The 22,250-nt window shown below is 48.4% G+C and overlaps 1 protein-coding gene across 1 annotated transcript in view; it reads right to left on the bottom strand.

Annotated features, from left to right (window-relative positions):
• Nucleotides 1–19,337, bottom strand: part of PtA15_16A135 (uncharacterized protein) — a gene marked incomplete at both ends in the record, with an annotated part of 80,651 nt that extends 61,314 nt beyond the window's left edge. Inside the window, 3 exons of the mRNA XM_053163795.1 lie at nt 18,543–19,047; nt 19,110–19,229; nt 19,313–19,337. Of these exons, the coding sequence (XP_053027784.1) occupies nt 18,543–19,047; nt 19,110–19,229; nt 19,313–19,337 (650 nt within the window). The remainder of the gene's footprint in view (nt 1–18,542; nt 19,048–19,109; nt 19,230–19,312) is intronic.
• Nucleotides 19,338–22,250: the final 2,913 nt, after the last annotated feature.

The following is a 22,250-nucleotide window of genomic DNA, read 5'->3' as shown; positions in this document are numbered from 1 at the left end:
TACTTACCCCCATTTTCAGTGACGTAACTGAGGTGTTGTGTATAGTTTAAAAGATGGCTTTGTTTGTTGCGTGGCGCACCCAAGCCCGCGTGCTCTGTTGCCTAGAGCTCAAGCCCGCGCTCCTAGTGTACATATATGCATAATGCATAAACTAGCCCGCAACCAAAGTGCTCAGCTTACCAGTAAGTAAGAATGGGCTAGAATACGCCCCAATAGCAATATTACATGTGTTATATGTCTTGTACACATGTAATTAATCACCAAACAAGATGTAATTACCACGTCATTCAATATCAAAACATTCTAGATGGAAAAAGGCTCTTGCAACATGCACAGGTGACACTAGAAAGCGCCCCAGCTTCTCCCAAGCCTCACTACGTGTAAATTACAACTGTAGTAAATATGTAGAAGGGGTCCAATGAACTGGAGCACTTAATAAGCGCCTCCAGAACATGTATGAAGCACTGCTTGCACGTGTACAAGTACACAGAAGCCAGTTCTAGTACCTTCTGTGGCACATTTCCACGGAAATGAGCGTCACAGAACCCCCAAACCAGCCCCCATGACGTGTAAGGCATGTGTAAAAACACGCAGAACCTCTGTAAAAGGCTCTTGGCAACCCTTGTATCCAAGCCCCAATGTTCCACGACCTACAGCGCCTTCTAGCGCAACCAAATTGCCTCAGAATGCGCCCACAAGTGTCCCCCTGTCCCCTGGGCGCCCCTGGAGGCCTGCCTAGGCTATATAAAGGGCCCTTTCTCCGCCCAAAAGGAGATTCCCCAGCTTTAAATTACCTACTAGAATTTTACCCGCCTTCAACAGCCTCCTTAGCCTGTGATTTGCCAGGTAAAATACCTACTTTCGTGATTTTTAGCCCCAATTTCCGCCCTGAAGCTGCCCAGTAACCACCCTGCCCTCAAGATTACCTCTTCTGAGCGCCTCCAACTGCCCAACTTCACGCCTGAAGAACCTCAAGTGCCCCTAGGGTCTTATACTAGTAAGTTTAAGCCCCTTCTCTTGAGATTCTCCGCTATTTCTTTCTGGGATTTGAAACACCCCTGTTTACAGGCCCCAGTTCTTCATTCTAGAGGGATTAAATACCCCTGATTTATCAAGCCCCTCTTAAAATTAATTATATTCATTTTATTACGTCAAATTGGCCCAAATTGCCTTATTCTTACGCCATAATTCCCAACAATTACGTTGGAATTAACCCTGATAACCTTGTCTTAGAGTTTTATAACTCTAATCTTTTGCTTTGCACCACGTGTAGCTAGAAGGATAATATCCTTGGCATCACGTAGGCTGACAGCCTTCTTCTACGCAAGATAATCCCGAGTAGTCGAGGGAAACTCCGAACTCCGCGTAATAAAAGCATCAAGATAGCTCCGCAGGCTTAAAGTAACCATAAAGTAATCATAATAATAAAGGTCCATCTAAAACGGTAAAGTAACGCTCCTGAACAACTCCGCTCAACGTTCCGTAAAGAATAAGATAACCGTAATAAAAAAACTCCTCCGCAATCAAAAATCCGCCCAGTAAAGTAAAGTAAGAATCCGCCATCCCATAATAATAAAAATCCCCTCCAAGTTCCGTGAGGGAAAGATTCCCCCTCCCCCTCCCATATCAACAACTCTCCATCGCTCCACCATAGAAAAATAAACCATGAGAAAACTCCGCCACATGTCATAAACCAATAGAAAAGGAAATAACAAATAGAAATCCTCCTCCCATCTCACGCACGCCGCATGCCTCCGCTCCCACGTCGTCATTTGCGCCTCCACTGCTCGCCGTAGACAGCCGCCCGACCTCCGATCATCCATCATCCACGCCCCTGTCTAGCCTCCGGTGTTGGGATCCCACACGCCGCCTCCACCCCAGCTACGTCCGCTGACGTAACTCGCTTCAGCTGCCACGGCTTCCCCCAATCGCCGCGTCGTTCTAGATAGTCCGCGCTGGAATGCCTGGACTCAGCAAGTCCGCTCCGCTCCGCACGCCGCAGCTCCGCCGCCTCTGACCGCACGCTCCGCGCCCAGCCTATGCGCTCCGCCTCCGTCGCTTGAAGATCCTGCGCCGCCCAAACCGCCTGCGGAGCCCTCATGCCCCGCCGCAGCCGCGCGCCCGAACCTTACCAGACACTTTGGCGCCCCGCACCAAACAGCCACCACAACGAGGCGCAAGGGATAGGAAAGTGTTCCACAAGGAAGACCTTAGACGAGTAAGGGTCGCCCTTGTAGGGAAATTTGATTTCGAATGCGGGTTTGTATGAATTCAAACCGGAAAAAGAAACATCACAAGGTAAGTACTGACAATCCCAAGGAAAAGACAATGAAACACCAAAAAGTTTCGCGCTGAATAATCCATTGAGTTGGAAGGAGGCTGTGCCTGGGTTGAGGGCAAAACATCTTGATGATTGTGAGTTGTAACCAAAGAGGGAGTGGCGTGGAAGGGGTGTGCCCGGTTCAAGGGGAAAACGTCTCAGTAATTGTCATCCGTGCCCAAGGAGGGGGCGCGTGTTGGGAAGTTTCCGGTTTGGTAATTATGAACAAACAGGGAATGGCGTGCAAGGGATGTGCCCGGGTCAAGGGCAAAACGTCTCAAATCATTGTAATCCGTGCCCAACGAGGGGGCCGCGTGACTTGGGAATGTTCCAGTTCTGTAGGGAGTTGAGTATGAGTGTGTAAAGTTGTTTGGAGGGTACGCTGAGGATGAAAAAAACAAATTACAAAAGAATATATAAGGCTGTTTGCCATGCAGGTCACATGTTTCCCTTGTGGCTCAGGATCTTGGCTTTATTATGCTGCCGGAGCCGCCTGTTACAATGGGGGCTTCTGACTAGTTAGCGGGATTTGCTCCAGTCTTACGGATAATTCCAAAATAACAGGTGGCTTGAAAACCTTTATTACACCAAACTGTTAGAAAGGGAAAAGAACCGGGTGAACCCATGATAAAAATTTCCGTAAATCACTGTTTTATTGAAACTTAGATAAACCACAAGTTTACAAGATATAAACCACAGGTTTATAAGATGTAAACCACAGGTTTACAAGGTTTAAACCACAGGTTTACAAGATGTAAACCACAGCTTTATAAGATGTAAACCACAGGTTTACAAGATGTAAATCACAGGTTTACAAGATGTAAACCACAGGTTTATAAAGATGTAAACCACAGGTTTACAAGATGTAAACCACAGGTTTATAAAGATGTAAACCACAGGTTTACAAGATGTAAACCACAGGTTTATAAGATGTAAACCACAGGTTTATCAGATGTAAACCACAGGTTTACAAGATGTAAACCACAGGTTTATACGATGTAAACCTGTGGTTTAGAAGATGTAAACCACAGGTTTAAAAGATATAAACCACAGGTTTAAAAGATGCAAACCACAGTTTGCAAGGTGTCAATCATAGTTTAAAAGGTGTAAACCACAGTTTACAAGGTGTAAACCACAGTTTACAAGGTGTAAACCACAGTTTACAAGGTGTAAACCACAGTTTACAAGGTGTAAACCACAGTTTACAAGGTGTAAACCACAGTTTACAAGGTGTAAACCACAGTTTACAAGGTGTAAACCACAGTTTACAAGGTGTAAACCACAGTTTACAAGGTGTAAACCACAGTTTACAAGGTGTAAACCACAGTTTACAAGGTGTAAACCACAGTTTACAAGGTGTAAACCACAGTTTACAAGGTGTAAACCACAGTTTACAAAGTGTAAACCACTGATTACAAAATATAAATGTATTAGAACGGCTTGCCTCATCTTGTCTTGGGGAAGGGGTCCTGCATACTATAGGAACAAGGGTCAGAGTTGTTAGGCATGACTCACATTGTCGTAAAAGTCTATTAGCTTGTCTTGCATCCGCATCGCCCAAACATCCAACTAATCATGGTTGAGAGGGGATTAGATCAACCACATTAACAAAAGAGGGCAGTGCAGAAAGGAAAATAACTTACAATAGAAAACTGTCCAAAAATGAGAAAAAGAGATTCAGGAATGTAGCTAGATTTTCTAGGATTTGAAGAGTTTGATATCCCCACGCGAATAGCGAAAGCCAAGGCAAGGAAAAAAGAAGCGGCAAAGAGGGTGTACATGGAAATAGTTCAGAGCAAAGGATTCCTTCCAAGGAAGACGCAACTGGCTGCCAATCCGGCAAAGACCAGACAGAAGAGCATCAAACTAAGATGGTCGGGATAAAATCACCCAATCAATGCAGGGGACAAAGGAATCAGCTAGCCGGGGGGAAACCCTCTCGGCGAGCTGGATACCGGTAACCAGCTCAACGCGAGGAAATTATCCCGGCGAGCTGGATACAGGTATCCGGCTCGCCGCGAGGAAATCATCTCGCTGTAACCAGCTCACTCCAGCTAGCCGGGAGAGTTTCCTCTTGGCAAACTGGCAGCTATCTGGGAGGAAGCCCTCTCGGCGAGCTGGCAGCTATCCGGGAGGAAGCCCTCTCGGCGAGCTGGCAGCTATCCGGGAGGAAGCCCTCTCGGCGAGCTGGCAGCTATCCGGGAGGAAGCCCTCTCGGAGCTGGCAGCTATCCGTGAGGAAGCCCTCTTGGCGAGCTGGCAGCTATCCGGGAGGAAGCCCTCTCGGCGAGCTAACAGCTATCCGGGAGGAAGCCCTTTCGGCGAGCTGGATACCCGTAACAAGCTCGCCAAGAGGGCTTCCACCAGCTGCCAGCTTGGCGGCTTGGGCAACGCGGGGTTGATTAACTCGTCGGACATCTCTGGTCCGACGAGTTGAACCTGTCGAGTTGAGATGTCATACGAGTCAAACTTGTCGGACTCACACCCGTCGGACAAGCTAGTCCGACCGGTGAACCTGTCGGACAGGTCTGTCCAACTGGGGAACTCGTCGGACATACAGGTCCGACCAGTGGGAGCTGGTCGGACAGACATGTCCAAAATCTCCTCGGACGATGTGGTCCGACCAGCCAGTCCGAGGGAAGCTCGGGCTGCGCTGTCCGACTGCAGAGCGGTCAAACAAGCCCGATGGGTGGTCGGGCCAAGCTGCTCGAGGACCCGTCGAGCAGAAATGTCCGACTTCTGCTCGAACGGGTCGATCCGACGGGTGGGCTTGACCAACCGTCGGACGGCCATGTCCGACAACTGGTCGGACATGCCCGTCCGAGCTCTTGCCGGACAAGCATGTCCGAGGGGATAATTCATGCAGTGTGGGTCCAACAAAACTGTCCGACTTCCTGAAGAAAAACTAGCAAAAAACATCAGGCAAGTCCAACACTTCCTGGAGATTGGCGCAAGTTTCTCATACAACAAGGTAGAAGTCATTGCAGGACGCCTCAACCACGTGTTGTACATTCTACCACAACTCAGGTGCTTCCTGTGTGGAATCTATCAATGGCTAATGGAGTGGGTCCATAAGAGGCGGCCAATTTTGAAAGGCTCCAAGGAGGACCTCCATGAGTGGCTGACAACTCTCAAGAAATTTGCTCCCACCAGACTGATCCTGCGCCAAGAACCCACCGAAATAGGATGGATAGACAACACCTCGACTAGCTACAGAATTGGGGTAATAGTAGGGAAACGCTGGGCACAATTCCGGTTGAGATCAATGGACGCTCTTGACCAGGGGATTGAAGGGGACAAAGAAGAGGAACAAATTGCCCGACTAGAGACAGTCGCGGTTAGATTAGGCCTCCTGATGCTCCTGAAACTTGGCGCAAGAGGAGGGAAAACCTGTTGACATTCGTGTGACATCCCTCTAGGACTCTAGCGGTCTCACTTCTCCTGATGACCTCATCAAGACTCTCGCACCTCAATGACATCATGTTCAACGCTCAGATCCCTCAAATTTCTCCCAGCAAGATTCTCCGCTGGAACCTCTCCATCCATATATAAACTCTTCCTTCCATTGTCTTCGTTTCCTTCCCTCGGGGAACCTGCAGTATCACATTCTGCCTATCATTATAAAAGCTTATCTTTTCTTATCTAAGCTGTTCCTCCACTCTCGACATCATCATTGGTCAACACCATCATCATCAACCTACTTTCTACGTTATCATATCATACTATCTCCTGTGCGCTCAAGTCCTCTTTGCTCAATTCCTTCGTCAAGACCCTCAGACTTGCATCCGTATCATTGATTACTCTCAGTCCTCGGCTTTCCCTTCTTTCCAACAAATCCGCCGATCTTCTTTGCCAATCTCCATTTGCACTCATACGACTTGTAGGTTCTTAACGGCTCATTGGACTCATCCCAGTCAACATCATTGACTCTTTCTTTTTTTTCCCAGTTGTTTGTCCTCCTGTGTCCTGTGTCCTTGTTCTTATTGTGTCTCTTTAAATTGTCCCCTTTGCCTTTAGGTACATTTTCTATTTTTATATTTTTATTTCATCACATGTATTCCCTTGTCAGAATTGCTTAGCAGAAATACATGCTTTAGTTTGTTGATTAACAAAACCTTCATTGTGTGGACAGACAACACCACAACGGAGGGCGCAATCCTCAAACAGAAATCAAAGGACCACCTCGTCAACAACGAGTGGAAGAAGATCCAGAAGATCTTGATTGAACATCAGATCAACCTGGTAGCAAAGCGGGTGGTCTCCGCCAAAAATCGGGCGGACACGTTATCTAGGGGAGTGCGGCAAGGCCACCAAAACAGGGACCAATTGCGGATTGAAGTCCCAAGGGACCTGGAAGAGCTAATCACACAGGTCACCGAGACGGATTAGGTTAGGAATTGAGTGCATTTCACAGTAATACCATAACAAGCAGAACTAGATGTCAATTAGATAAGAGCCTGGAGTTAGGGCTAGCCTCAGACAAGGCAGTTAGAGGGGATAGGGGTTGGTTAGGTCTGAGCTGGCTCCAGGCCCCTGGAGTTGTGGGACGGGCTCAGACCTTTCCGCTAAAGAGCTCCTAAGGGGGAGCTGTATCACACTACCCATTGAGGGAGGCGTGAGGACACTCTACCACTCCCTACAACCCCTCCCAAATCCCAAGAGGCCCTATAGGGCTGAGAAGGGAAAAAAGGGGAGGGTGAGGGAGAAAATAGGCTCTTCCCTTATCCCATACCCAGGTGGCTTGGGGAGGAAGGATAGAAACTTCCGGGTCACCTGAATCACAGTGGAATCCCACATGAATTCAGCACACGCTGAGCAAAATAAACAGTACCAACAGAGGCCATGGGTTTATCCCTGGCCCACGTAGACACCTAGGGAGTGTCAGCAGACTGGATGTGCGCTTACTGGCAGAGCAGCAGTAGGTGGGTCAAGTCCAGGAGCGCTAACAGGAGAGGTGGCACCCTGCGCAAAGGCGCACCAAAGAGCGCAGGCGGAGGTTGATCAGCAGCGCCTCCCCCGGGGGAGGCGCGGCACCCCGCAAATGAGTTCGCAGCGGTCAAGCTCTGAAACCTAGTTGGTCAAGGAGCAACCGGTACTGGCCTGCAGCAGCCAACCCGGAACCACGACTCCACCGGATTTAGCCGATCTCAGCTTACCTATCAACCCCGCCAATCAGGAAACCTTTTTTCACCCCGCCCCAGTTAGGTCGTACAGTACACGTGAAATGTGTACCAGACAAGGTATCACTCATTAGAACCTTGTAACGCCCTTATTTCCCTTTACATGTGAAAATTCTGATTCATACACGTACCACAGGCTGGCCAAAGCAGTGAGGTAATGTGTATGAAGTTTTTCTATTCAGTGGAGACTGAATGGAATGAAAGTAATCAACAAAGATCTGTTATTATACAACAATACAGATACTACTGATCTGGTGGGAGACCAGTAGCTCACTTACTGATCATTACACTGCACAGATCATTTGTATTACTGATCCTTCAGAGGATCTGTCCTGTGAAGCGCTCCCAGTTCCCCACTGGTCATTGGGAGCTTCCATTCTTTCCTCCCTGGACACTCTTCAATATATAAACAGCCCCTCATGGACTGTTTATTGCTTAGAATATTTTATAGCAAGTTTTAACATACTAACAGTTAAACAGTGGATTCATTCTCAACCATCATTTAATTCAGGAAACTCCATAGATTCTTGATTACCCTTTACCTTTTGTAGGTAAAACCCACAAACCCAAGTGAGTTATTCCTTGGATGCCTATTAGCACCTTGTGTTGATCTGGATGCGCCTTCATTGAGCAAGACTCTCAGTACCAAGTGTACTGATTGAGTGTTATCTTTTACAGATATTATCACGTCACCTTGGCCCATCCTTGGTACTTTACACCATCAAACTGCTAGTAACAACCTCATTTTACACGGTTAGTTACCTACAGGCTGACAAGTATCATATATATGCAATATGAAAACAGTGGCCAACCTGTGGTTGAGTATAATAAAAGGAATTCAATAAAAGAAACAAAGAAATTCATATGCCATATTCAATATCCTATGCAAAGTATCCTAGAGCTGAGTTGTGTGTGAAGCTGTGTGTGAAATCCTTTGTGAACTGTCACAGACTGGCATGTGAAAGGTGTAATTTGTGTATCTTCTGATCCAGTAGAGATATGAGGATGGTAACAGCGGGTGACTAATTTTTATTTTGGCTGTAGATTCCATAATTTCTGACACCCGTTTGGTGGAATATTGAGACTTATAGTGAGTACAAATAAAATTGTGAATTTTTCCACCTGCAAACACAGGAATAACAGCTAAACTGGGTGTGTTACCGGTTGTCAGTTTTTGATGAAAAAATGACCTGGTGGGTGCCCACCCCAAACTTGGGCGGCCAGGCCGGCAGTAGAGAGAGAAAATGGACTCTACCTGGTTCTGGCCCAAAGGAGAGGCCCTGGGTGGGTGTATTTGCTCTCTCAATTGGCAGTACTCACCAGTGAGAGAGTTTTTGTGTCTCTCAATTGTCAGTACCTGAAATATCAAGGTTTGCAGCACCCTGGTTGAGCTCCTTGCCCTCCTGGAACATCTCCTCCGCCACCAGCAGATCTGGCTCTCCCAATGGGAGCGGGTACACCACCCAAATACCGCCGTTACTCAGGTGGCTACCGGTGCAGTAACCAGTGTCTGATTTGAGGCAGAAAAACAACCTGGTACCCGGACCCACGGCGGGTATCCGGGTCCCAAATGCCATCTCTACCCCAAGATTCCACAGAGTTTGTGCATGACGACTGTTTGCAGTTGCACAACATTTTATTGCATTCCATGAACTCCTGTAGCTCCAATGAGACTGCTTCGCGGCACTGCAAACCCAGAACCCCCCATTGGAAAACTTGACGCCCCGCGCCGGATTCAATGCTACATGGCTTTGCTGCACAAATTTAAAGCACTAGGCCGCTGGTGCTTGCGCTTGGGCGTTGATAAACGCTGTGGAACTTCACTCTACGGGGATTTAGGAGCTTGGAAGGGAAATGTAAGTTGTCACGGATATTGACAAAATAAACTGGTGCCTGAAGGGCTGCCTTCCTTGAATAAGCTCTGGGAGTTTTACACTAAAAATATTTAGTGTGGCGCAATCTTTTAGAATTATTCTTAGGCGTTTCCAGGCATTGCCTGGCATTGCCTGGCAATGCCTGGCAAATGCCTGTAAATGCCTGACAAATGCCTGGCAATGCCTGGCAATGCCTGGCAAATGCCTGTGATGCCTGGCAATGCCTGGCTAATGCCTGGCAAATGCCTGGCAATGCCTGGCAAATGCCTGGCAATGCCTGGCAAATGCCTGGCAATGCCTGGCAAATGCCTGGCAATGCCTGGCAAATGCCTGGCAATGCCTGGCAAATGCCTGGCAATGCCTGGCAAATGCCTGGCAAATGCCTGTAAATGCCTGACAAATGCCTGGCAATGCCTGGCAATGCCTGGCAAATGCCTGTGATGCCTGGCAATGCCTGGCTAATGCCTGGCAAATGCCTGGCAATGCCTGGCAAATGCCTGGCAATGCCTGGCAAATGCCTGGCAATGCCTGGCAAATGCCTGGCAATGCCTGGCAAATGCCTGGCAATGCCTGGCAAATGCCTGGCAATGCCTGGCAAATGCCTGGCAATGCCTGGCAAATGCCTGGCAATGCCTGGCAAATGCCTGGCAATGCCTGGCAAATGCCTGGCAATGCCTGGCAAATGCCTGGCAATGCCTGGCAAATGCCTGGCAATGCCTGGCAAATGCCTGGCAATGCCTGGCAAATGCCTGGCAATGCCTGGCAAATGCCTGGCAATGCCTGGCAAATGCCTGGCAATGCCTGGCAAATGCCTGGCAATGCCTGGCAAATGCCTGGCAATGCCTGGCAAATGCCTGGCAATGCCTGGCAAATGCCTGGCAATGCCTGGCAAATGCCTGGCAATGCCTGGCAAATGCCTGGCAATGCCTGGCAAATGCCTGGCAATGCCTGGCAATGCCTGGCAAATGCCTGGCAATGCCTGGCAATGCCTGGCAATGCCTGGCAATGCCTGGCAATGCCTGGCAATGCCTGGCAATGCCTGGCAATGCCTGGCAATGCCTGGCAATGCCTGGCAATGCCTGGCAATGCCTGGCAATGCCTGGCAATGCCTGGCAATGCCTGGCAATGCCTGGCAATGCCTGGCAATGCCTGGCAATGCCTGGCAATGCCTGGCAATGCCTGGCAATGCCTGGCAATGCCTGGCAATGCCTGGCAATGCCTGGCAATGCCTGGCAATGCCTGGCAATGCCTGGCAATGCCTGGCAATGCCTGGAAATGCCTGGCAATGCCTGGCAATGCCTGGAAATGCCTGGCAATGCCTGGCAATGCCTGGCAATGCCTGGCAATGCCTGGCAATGCCTGGCAATGCCTGGCAATGCCTGGCAATGCCTGGCAATGCCTGGCAATGCCTGGCAATGCCTGGCAATGCCTGGCAATGCCTGGCAATGCCTGGCAATGCCTGGCAATGCCTGGCAATGCCTGGCAATGCCTGGCAATGCCTGGCAATGCCTGGCAATGCCTGGCAATGCCTGGCAATGCCTGGCAATGCCTGGCAATGCCTGGCAATGCCTGGCAATGCCTGGCTAATGCATGGCAAATGCCTGGCAATGCCTGGCAATGCCTGGCTAATGCATGGCAAATTCCTGGCAATGCCTGGCAAATGCCTGGCAATGCCGGGTGTTGACAAACACACGCCCGCCAACACGCCCCGTTTTTTTGGCGTGTGGGAGCCGCACGCCAGGGTTTATTGGTGTGTTTGGCCGCACGCCAAACGGCAAGCGAGCCCTTGCTTGCCTTTGGCGTGTGCCTCCCACACGCCAAAATAATTTGCGTGCGGCTCGCACGCGCCAAAATAAGGGGCAGGCTAAATCCACACCAAAAAATTACTTCATCCACTCCAAAAATGGAGTGAACAGTAGTCCACTCCAACTTTCATTGGAGTGAACCATAGCCTACTCCAAATTTTGTTGGAGTGAACAAAATTACACTCCAAAAAAGCCTGTTTTTTGGAGTGTACCCATGATGCACTCCAAAAATTTTGGAGTGAACCCAATTCCACTCCAAAAATATTTTTTCAAGGGAGATTTTTTCATTTTTTTTTGGAGTGCACAGATGTTTACTCCAAATTTATTGGAGTGGATTAAGGCTTCTCAAATTTAAAAAAAATGCAATTTGGAATCTGTATAATTGAAACTTGTAACTTTGAAAAATGTATATTCCAAGTTCTTGGGATGGAGTACCAGGAAAACTTTATAGCAGTAGTATGCAGGTTACATGAATCAACCTAATTGAATCCCCCCTAATTTATTTCTGGTGAAGTTTTTAGTCATTGTAGAAACTGAAAGAATTGTACATACATCATTTTAGATGTATTTTAAATACACATATGATGCTGACATAAGGTTTTGTTCCTCTTTGAGAACCCTGAATTCTTTCACTAGAATATTGTGGAAAACCACTCCAATAAATTTGGAGTGAACGTCTGTGCACTCCAAAAAATGAATCATTTTACTTTGGAAAAAATATTTTTGGAGTGGAATTGGGTTCACTCCAAAATTTTTGGAGTGCATCATGGGTACACTCCAAAAAACAGGCTTTTTTGGAGTGTAATTTTGTTCACTCCAACAAAATTTGGAGTAGACTATGGTTCACTCCAATGAAAGTTGGAGTGGACTACTGTTCACTCCATTTTTGGAGTGGATGAAGTAATTTTTTGGTGTGGATTTAGCCTGCCCCCCAAAATAATTGGCGTGTGTAAGCCGCACGCCAAAAGGCAAGCAAGGGATGTACATAGGCTATGTGTATACAGGCCAAGTCCCAGCGGACATGGCCTGTATACACCCATCCAGCTCGCCGCGAAGGGAGACGACGAGCTGGATGGCGGGCATGTCCCTCCCGACAAGGACTAGGGCGAGCACCAGCCAATATAGCCCGCCAAGTGGGCTGGATTGGCTGGCCTGTCCCGTCCGACCTTGTCGGACGGGACCCAGGTACATCTGTTTTTTTTTTTTTTTTTAAGTGCAGTTTGGCTTTTAGCATTGCGCACTGTAGTGTATACCTACAAGTTGAAGTATATCAAAAAGAGGACTACAAGGCTAAAAAATTGACAACTCTACATTTGACAAGTGCCTATAACGTTTTCATCTTTAGATTAAACTAGTTTTGAGAGAGGAACATGGAGAAAGAGGGGACTAGTAAGGAAATCAAGGGTTCCATCGGCGCCTCCGGCAATTCAGAATTTCTTGTTCCATTGATGGGCAATCTGTTGACCAAGGTGAATGAGCAAACTTCATATCAAGTTTATTGATTGTCTTGTTGGATGAAGACTGTTCATGTAGAAGGCAAACACAGCAGGATTGTGCGGATGGTGAAGCAGTATTGCATGTCTTAGAGTTGTGGCTACCGTGGCATTTACTACAGAGTGGATTGTTTTTACACCATTTAGCGGTATGGCCAATCCTCCAACATCAAAAGCATTGCGGGATTGATTGGGTGTAGTGAGCCCCTTGATAAAGTTCGTGCTGAAGAAAAAGTCCGTATTTTTCGATTTTGAGTGCAATTTTCTTGTCAATGATTTGTAGAACAATTGAACCATTCTTTTTCCCGTTTTCTGCCGGGTTGTTCAACCAACATGCTGATTGGATTAGAGCTGGATTGATTTGATTTTGGGTACCAAGGGTTTCCAAATGGCTTCTGTTGTTGGGGTCAAAATGTGCCGGTATGGCGTGTAAGAGTACCGGATATCTGTTTGGAAATGTGGCAAGGCTAGGGCAAAAAAGGCCTGTCCAGTGATGTTTGTTATCAAGGATCCAACAGGCCTTGATTCTAGATGAGGTGTATATCTTGAGATCCTTGGATGGGAGAACCGCAATACCAGTCGCTTCAATTGGGATAGAGTCAATGTTGGCATTGATGGATGCCAGAGTCTTATTTATGCTGGTTGTAATGTTGGTAGCTGAGGCTGTGTCAAGTGCGTTGAAGCCAGGCGGTGTGTGAATAACACAACTGGAGGGTTTGAATTTGTTAAGCTCCGCATTGGATGGTATCGGTGCCGTTGTAAGACTCAAAAGGTGTCGTGAGACCCTTTTGCTGAATGGCAAAAGGTATGGATGAGGTGCAAACTCTGCCTTTCTGGATATCAGAAAACAAGACCACCAAGCTAAGCTTGGCAGTTTTATTCAGTGATGAGGATATGTTCAGAGATGAAGAGTATAGTTGGATTGTATTGTGGAAAGTTCTGAGTGTCTAAGAAACAGATGAGGTGTCTGAAATGGGCAGAAAACACTGATGACTTGGATGGGGCTTGAACCCAGGTCTGTGAGCAGAGGGTATATAAAGTGAAAAAGAGAAGGTCAAGGTTTGAAAGCTATGCTTCCACCAGGATTGGAACCCAGTACCTTGAGAGGCTTGTGAAAGGTTTGTGAAATCAACTATGAGTGTGAATTGCAAGTAACTGTGATATGTATGTGTAATAAATAACTGTGACAGGTAAGTAGATGGATGATGGGAGCCAGATGGCATGAGGGAGGAAACAACTGGCAGGCAGAGGCCTCCTTATATAGTAAACTGAGAAGGGGTCTAACTTCTAGGGGGTTACATGAGTTTCATATGTATGCAATATCAAAACAGTGGCCAACTTGTGGTTGAGTGGAATCAAAGGAAGGAAATAAAAGAAACAAAGGAATTCAATATGAGGTATTCAATATCCTATGCAAAGTATCCTAGAGCTGAGTTGTGTGTGAAATCATATGTGAAATACTCTGTGAACTGTCCCGGACTAGCATGTGAAAGGTGTGATCTGTGTATCTTCTGATCCAGTAGAGATATGAAAGTGGTTCCAGTTGGTGACTAGGGGTTATTTTGGCCGTAGATTCCATTTCTGCAGTCAATTTTTTGCTATCTTGAGGCGCTTAGAGAGTAAAAATAAAAGTTTTAATTTTTTCTCCTACAAACACAGGAATAATGACTACACCGTGATGCGTTCCGTTGGCCGAGTTCCCTTGTTAGTGTTTGGACCTTTCTGTTTGTCAGCAGCGACCAAATCTCAAGTTGGACGAAACGGGATAGGAGCTGGGATGGGTTGTCTTTTGATACAATCTAAACGGTCTAGGATTTTCTGCAGGGTGTGTCAGCCGGGCTACTAGAATAAGTTAGAGACCAGCTAACAATTCTACATGTGTTGCTAACTGTGCATACTATTCGCGGCGCAGAGCGCCAAGTAGTCGCGAAACCTACACAGCTTTAGCAACTGCGACTTTTTGAGCACTGAGTGCGGCGCAGAGCGCCGCAAATAAGAATATGAATATGCAAAAACCCTCCCCTTGAACGATTGATAGAATCAAGGAGAGAGTGTACAAACTCCGGCCGCAGGTATCGGCCGGAGAAAGAATGTAGTTATGAGTGAAACCCGTTCTTATAACAAGAGAACGGGATACAAAAGCGTTCTCAATCCAAGAGAACGAGTGCTAGACATTCTCCTGTCCTATTGCTCTAAGAAGTGACAATAGAACTGATTGAGTGGAGCCGGCCGGAGGAGAATAGCAATAAAGTGAACAGTCTACTCTCCCCCAGCCCAAAGTTCTCAACCGAGAATAGACGTCCTGAATGAAAAACTCTTCCTTGGACCGAGGAAGAGCTACACTCAATAATGAGAACAGTGAACAGGAGTGGTCAGAGTAGTAGAACTCAAGATCACTCCTGTCTGAACTAGCTATGTCCCCGGCCGAGAAGCCGCGAGTAATTTGCAATAGGAACGGCGACCCTACCGGTTGCCGCAAGAATATATAAAGGGAGGCTTCTGAGCGAGAAGAAGCCTCCCCAGATTCATACCAACCACCTCGTCGCCATACCTGCCCCGCCCGGTCTACCCGACCGGTCGCTTGCCAGTATAGTTACAATTTTGGTTCTTTGAGTCGTCTGCCGTCTTCTTTCGCGGACCCTCTTTAAGAGTAAGTCCGCTGTTTCCCTCTTTCTTTATCGGGATCATATCCCTTGCCCTGGGAACGTTAGTACGTTCAAAAAACACCCTTAATTGGGCCCCAGAAGTCACAGGTTCCATAACCACCCCTGCGCATATTGTGCGCAGGCCCTGTAAGACCACCGGAGGGCACTTAAATACCCCAGGCGCTCCTGGCCCCTCCGTTACAACCCTTTTGGGTTTTCTCTTAAAAATAACTTTGAGTTATTTTTTACCCTTCTCACCGCGCTCTTATTGCGCTTACCACCGCACCGTGCTCTGTCGCCGGTGTAGCTAGAGGAGCTATATTGCTCTTGGCATCACCGAGCCTGACAGGGTGTTTGTGTCTGTTGTTGCTGAGTTGCTGTTGCCGATGATAGCTGATCTCAGTTTGGCAAGGGAGATGATGAGATTGATGATTTGGCCTTGATTGAGGGATTGAGTTGGGTTTTTGTCTGAAATTGCATCCGTCAGGAATCTTGTGATGCTATCTAGAATTGGAAGGGGTGTCTCCGGTTTTTGTCTTGTTGATAGAGGAGGGGGATCCGGGAGAGGTGGAGGAGACATGAGAAGTGCTGAGTTTGTCGAGTTGAGTGTATTTTGAAAAATTTGTAGTGGTTGTGATTCAATCTCCGGCCAAGAACTCGCGGGTACATATGTTGCTTTAAGATTTTTGCAATTCACAAAACTCTTACATAAGCCCCATGTATCTACATAGCTGTACATGGGCTATGTAGATACATGGGATATATTACAAGTTGTACGTAAGAGTTTTGCAAATCGCAAAACTCTTACGTCATTGAGTTCCCATACATACCTCTTCAACCGGAGGAATGGAGGAGGTATGTACTCCTCAACCAGAGGAATGCCTCCGGTTGAGGAGGTATGTACTCCTCAACCAGAGGAATGCCTCCGGTTGAGGAGGTATGTACTCCTCAACCAGAGGAATGCCTCCAGTTGAGGAGGTATGTATACCTCCTCAACCGGAGGAATGCCTCCAGTTGAGGAGGTATACATACCTCTTCGACCGGAGGCATTCCTTCGGTTGAGGATTTGCCTAGCAATGCCTGGTAAACGCCTGGCAAATGCCTGGTAAACGCCTGGCAAATGCCTGGCAATGCCTGGTAAACGCCTGGCAAATGCCTGGCAATGCCTGGCAAATGCCTGGCAATGCCTGGCAAATGCCTGGCAATGCCTGGCAAATGCCTGGCAATGCCTGGCAAATGCCTGGCAATGCCTGGCAAATGCCTGGCAATGCCTGGCAAATGCCTGGCAATGCCTGGCAAATGCCTGGCAATGCCTGGCAAATGCCTGGTAATGCCTGGCAAATGCCTGGCAATGCCTGGCAATGCCTGGCAAATGCCTGGCAATGCCTGGCAATGCCTGGCAAATGCCTGGCAATGCCTGGCAATGCCTGGCAAATGCCTGGCAATGCCTGGCAATGCCTGGCAATAGTGGGACTCAAAGTAAAACTTGGCGCGCATGCAAGCCGTGTTACAAGTCGGCTTGCCCCCCGCTAAATTTTTTATTGACTTTGAGCGCCCCAAAACCCCGAACTTGCTACACATACATACATAGCCGCCCTCAACAACCATCAAAAAAACCACGATATATCTCAAGAACGCCTCCAAATGCCTCAATCATCCGAACGAGCCGAAAGCATTCGAAATTTACGACAGATCCTTTGTCTTCACATCACGCAAGCTGCCTTCGAGGCTCGATATAACGACAGCGATGGCGAATCATCTACTAGTGAAGATAGCGAAATTGAAGAGCTAGTTATGACACTGATCTCGATAAAGAAGAAGCGATACTTAGCGGAAAGATTTCGACTGGAAAGAGCCCCAGACATCACCGAATATCTCTTCCGTCTTGATACCGGCCGGTTCAAGCAAGAATTCAGGATGTCTCAAGGATCCTTCCACCAGCTGCTAGATCTGATCAAAAACCACCGAATTTTCCATAATAACTCCAACGTGCCCCAGCGACCGGTCCAGGATCAACTCATGGTGACTCTACGACGAATGGGTATGTCGGGAAATGGATCATCTATCGGTGTCCTGGCTCGTTTTTTCAGAATTTCCGAGGGTACCGTTATTCTTTACTGCTCGCGAGTGGTTGAAGCAATACTAGCTCTGGAAAGGTTAGCTATTTTTCTCAACATGTTCTGAATCTTCATCAGGTTGATCTGTGATGTTTTTTTGCTATATCAGTGACTATGTTGTATGGCCAAACCACAACGCACGCGAAACGATTGCTGAAGATATAGCCGATTCAACTGGGTTCAAACGGTGTGTAGGGTTCATCGATGGAACCCTACTTCCATTGGATGAAAAGCCTTCAATTGATCCTCAAGACTATTACTCTCGAAAGGGATCATATGGCTTGGCTACCCTGGTCGTTTGCGATGCTGAAAAACGAATCATTTACTACCTAACTGGATGGCCCGGATGCAGCCATGACACTCGACTCTGGGAGAATTGCGAACTCAATCTGCAGAAGACACAGTTCTTTTCTCCTGGGCAGTATCTCATAGGCGACTCTGGATTTCCTGCCGAGTCCAACCTTGTGCCAGCTTTCAAGAAACCACCCCACGGACCGATGCCAAGATTGAAGAAAAAGTTCAACCAGCATCTAGCCTCTCTCCGAGTATGTAATGAGCATTGCATAGGCATTCTGAAAGGACGTTTTCAAAGTTTGCGAGGAATCCGAATGGAACTCACCTCCGCTGAAACAATGAAGAAGATCACACAGTGGGTATCTGCCTGTGTAGTTCTCCACAATTTCCTACTGAAAGACACCTCTCCAGCCATTGATCATGATGCAATCAATTTAACGGCACCTATTGATGATGATGATCTCCCAAGACAAGGGGCTAATAGTTCTGGTAATCAACTTCGAGAGCATGTGTATCAGGGTGTTTTGCAATATTTGGATGTATCTTAGTGCTCTTACACTTTTTTGTGCTTGCTATTCTCCTCACAATCAGTTTTCTCAATGAAATCTATTTTTTTCATTGTTCTCTCATAACAGAATGGAAGCGACTAAAAGTGAATCATATGTATTCTCATGTTTGAGTCAAGCTGAAAGAAAACAAAAGATTCAAGTAGAACTAGGAACTACAAAAGATTCAAGTAGAACTAGGAACTATCTTCATCTGAGTCTGATTTGTCCTCCTCGGAATCTGCAAGAATGTCAGGGATGGCAGGGAACTCTTCATCGACTGCCTTTTTGATTTCTGAATATTCAAGCCCAAGCTCTCTCAACTCCTTCATGTAGCTCACTTTGGCCTTTGACACTTCAGCTCGGGCTTTAGTCATTTCTGCCTGCCTCTTCACTATCACTGATTTCATGTAAAATTCTTCGGGATTTGCCTTCTTTCGCCCCTTTCTGTTCTTCGTGCTTGAGCGACCGACTGATTTCTTCCTTTTCTTTGTTTTCTTTTGAGTTTGTACTGGTGCAGTTGAGGCCGTAGGAGCAGGAGCAGAAGCTGGTGCTTGAGTAGTTGTAATCTCGGCCTCGTCATCGTCAGATTGAGCGTCTCGACCGCTGCTCAGGAGGTTTGAATTCTCGTTGCCTATGGAGTCGCCAGTTGGGTTGTCCATTTGGCCTTCTGGGTCGGGAACAGATGATCGAGTATAAAGTGGTTCGGCTACCGACCTTGATCCCATAACTGGATCAAGAATGTCCCAGTATCGACATAAGAAGTGCACTTGATCTAGAAACCAGAAAAAAGAAATCAGTCCATCTTCAGGGAAGACCAATCTGAATTGTGCATACCCTCGACAGTCTTGACACCATTGACTGCATCACTTTCAAGAATTCCTGCCCCAGTGTTCCTCTTCCAGTCGCGAGCAGTGTTGTACAAGGACTGGAGATCACTGATCTTTTGAGTGATGCCTAAGAAGACGTTTGGATCAACATGAAAGAAAAATTAGAGAAGATAGATTGATTTGGGGTGGGGTACTTGCCTTTAACATCACGGTGGGTGATCCCACTCGCAATCATAATCTGAAGAATTTCAGATCACAACGACTTCTTTGTCTTTCCTTCCTCAAGATCTCCCCTCCATCGTTGGTAGTTGGAATCAGATGAGAGCCATTCCAGAACGATATCCATGCTACTATTACCACCATCCACACCATCACGGTCCCAGGGGACTGCTTTCTTTTTGGTAGTTTTCTTAGGTTTTGAGGTCGGGTTGATGGGAGTTGCTGGTGCTTCTGCCATGTTGTTTTGAAGAAGTTGTGATGAGACAACACCAGATGGGGCAGGGAGGGATGACTTGTCTTGCCGAGTCAAGCCGGCATGCACCCATTTTTGGCCAGAGCGGCTTGCATGAATTCAAGCAAGTCGCCCCGCAAATTTTGACTTGCTAAGTCAACTTGCATGCGCGACCTGCAAACTTTGAAACCCCCTAATGCCTGGCAATGCCTGTCAATGCCTGGCAAATGCCTGGCAATGCCTGGCAATGCCTGGCAAATGCCTGGCAATGCCTGGAAATGCCTGGCAAATGCCTGGCAATGCCTGGCAATGCCTGGCAAATGCCTGGCAATGCCTGGCAATGCCTGGCAAATGCCTGGCAATGCCTGGCAATGCCTGGCAAATGCCTGGCAATGCCTGGCAAATGCCTGGCAATGCCTGGCAATGCCTGGCAAATGCCTGGCAATGCCTGGCAAATGCCTGGCAATGCCTGGCAAATGCCTGGCAATGCCTGGCAAATGCCTGGCAATGCCTGGCAATGCCTGGCAAATGCCTGGCAATGCCTGGCAATGCCTGGCAAATGCCTGGCAATGCCTGGCAATGCCTGGCAAATGCCTGGCAATGCCTGGCAATGCCTGGCAAATGCCTGGCAATGCCTGGCAAATGCCTGGCAATGCCTGGCAATGCCTGGCAAATGCCTGGCAATGCCTGGCAATGCCTGGCAAATGCCTGGCAATGCCTGGCAATGCCTGGCAAATGCCTGGCAATGCCTGGCAATGCCTGGCAAATGCCTGGCAATGCCTGGCAATGCCTGGCAAATGCCTGGCGATGCCTGGCAATGCCTGGCAAATGCCTGGCAATGCCTGGCAAATGCCTGGCAATGCCTGGCAATGCCTGGCAATGCCTGGCAAATGCCTGGCAATGCCTGGCAATGCCTGGCAAATGCCTGGCAATGCCTGGCAATGCCTGGCAAATGCCTGGCAATGCCTGGCAATGCCTGGCAAATGCCTGGCAATGCCTGGCAATGCCTGGCAAATGCCTGGCAATGCCTGGCAATGCCTGGCAAATGCCTGGCAATGCCTGGCAAATGCCTGGCAATGCCTGGCAATGCCTGGCAATGCCTGGCAAATGCCTGGCAATGCCTGGCAATGCCTGGCAAATGCCTGGCAATGCCTGGCAATGCCTGGCAAATGCCTGGCAATGCCTGGCAATGCCTGGCAAATGCCTGGCAAATGCCTGGCAATGCCTGGCAATGCCTGGCAAATGCCTGGCAATGCCTGGCAAATGCCTGGCAATGCCTGGCAATGCCTGGCAAATGCCTGGCAATGCCTGGCAATGCCTGGCAAATGCCTGGCAATGCCTGGCAAATGCCTGGCAATGCCTGGCAAATGCCTGGCAATGCCTGGCAATGCCTGGCAATGCCTGGCAAATGCCTGGCAAATGCCTGGCAATGCCTGGCAATGCCTGGCAATGCCTGGCAAATGCCTGGCAATGCCTGGAAATGCCTGGCAAATGCCTGGCAATGCCTGGCAATGCCTGGCAAATGCCTGGCAATGCCTGGCAATGCCTGGCAAATGCCTGGCAATGCCTGGCAAATGCCTGGCAATGCCTGGCAATGCCTGGCAAATGCCTGGCAATGCCTGGCAATGCCTGGCAATGCCTGGCAAATGCCTGGCAATGCCTGGCAATGCCTGGCAATGCCTGGCAAATGCCTGGCAATGCCTGGCAATGCCTGGCAATGCCTGGCAAATGCCTGGCAATGCCTGGCAATGCCTGGCAAATGCCTGGCAATGCCTGGCAATGCCTGGCAAATGCCTGGCAATGCCTGGCAAATGCCTGGCAATGCCTGGCAAATGCCTGGCAATGCCTGGCAAATGCCTGGCAATGCCTGGCAATGCCTGGCAAATGCCTGGCAATGCCTGGCAATGCCTGGCAAATGCCTGGCAATGCCTGGCAATGCCTGGCAAATGCCTGGCAATGCCTGGCAAATGCCTGGCAATGCCTGGCAATGCCTGGCAATGCCTGGCAAATGCCTGGCAATGCCTGGCAATGCCTGGCAAATGCCTGGCAATGCCTGGCAATGCCTGGCAAATGCCTGGCAAATGCCTGGCAATGCCTGGCAATGCCTGGCAAATGCCTGGCAATGCCTGGCAATGCCTGGCAAATGCCTGGCAATGCCTGGCAAATGCCTGGCAATGCCTGGCAATGCCTGGCAAATGCCTGGCAATGCCTGGCAATGCCTGGCAAATGCCTGGCAATGCCTGGCAATGCCTGGCAAATGCCTGGCAATGCCTGGCAAATGCCTGGCAATGCCTGGCAATGCCTGGCAATGCCTGGCAAATGCCTGGCAAATGCCTGGCAATGCCTGGCAATGCCTGGCAATGCCTGGCAAATGCCTGGCAATGCCTGGAAATGCCTGGCAAATGCCTGGCAATGCCTGGCAATGCCTGGCAAATGCCTGGCAATGCCTGGCAAATGCCTGGCAATGCCTGGCAATGCCTGGCAAATGCCTGGCAATGCCTGGCAATGCCTGGCAAATGCCTGGCAATGCTTGGCAATGCTTGGCAATGCCTGGCAAATGCCTGGCAAATGCCTTGTCAGCCACTGAGACAATCGTTCATGTGTCTACAATGATAATTACAAGTCATGTAACCCAATGGCTAAAAGCTATCTTAAGATTGACCTTGATCTTGTGTAAGATCCTGTGTTCAAGTCCTC

The sequence above is a fragment of the Puccinia triticina genome, chromosome 16A (genome assembly GCF_026914185.1).
Source record: "Puccinia triticina chromosome 16A, complete sequence".
In the NCBI taxonomy this organism is placed as follows: domain Eukaryota; kingdom Fungi; phylum Basidiomycota; class Pucciniomycetes; order Pucciniales; family Pucciniaceae; genus Puccinia; species Puccinia triticina.
This window is presented reverse-complemented; position numbering and strand designations above follow the sequence as displayed.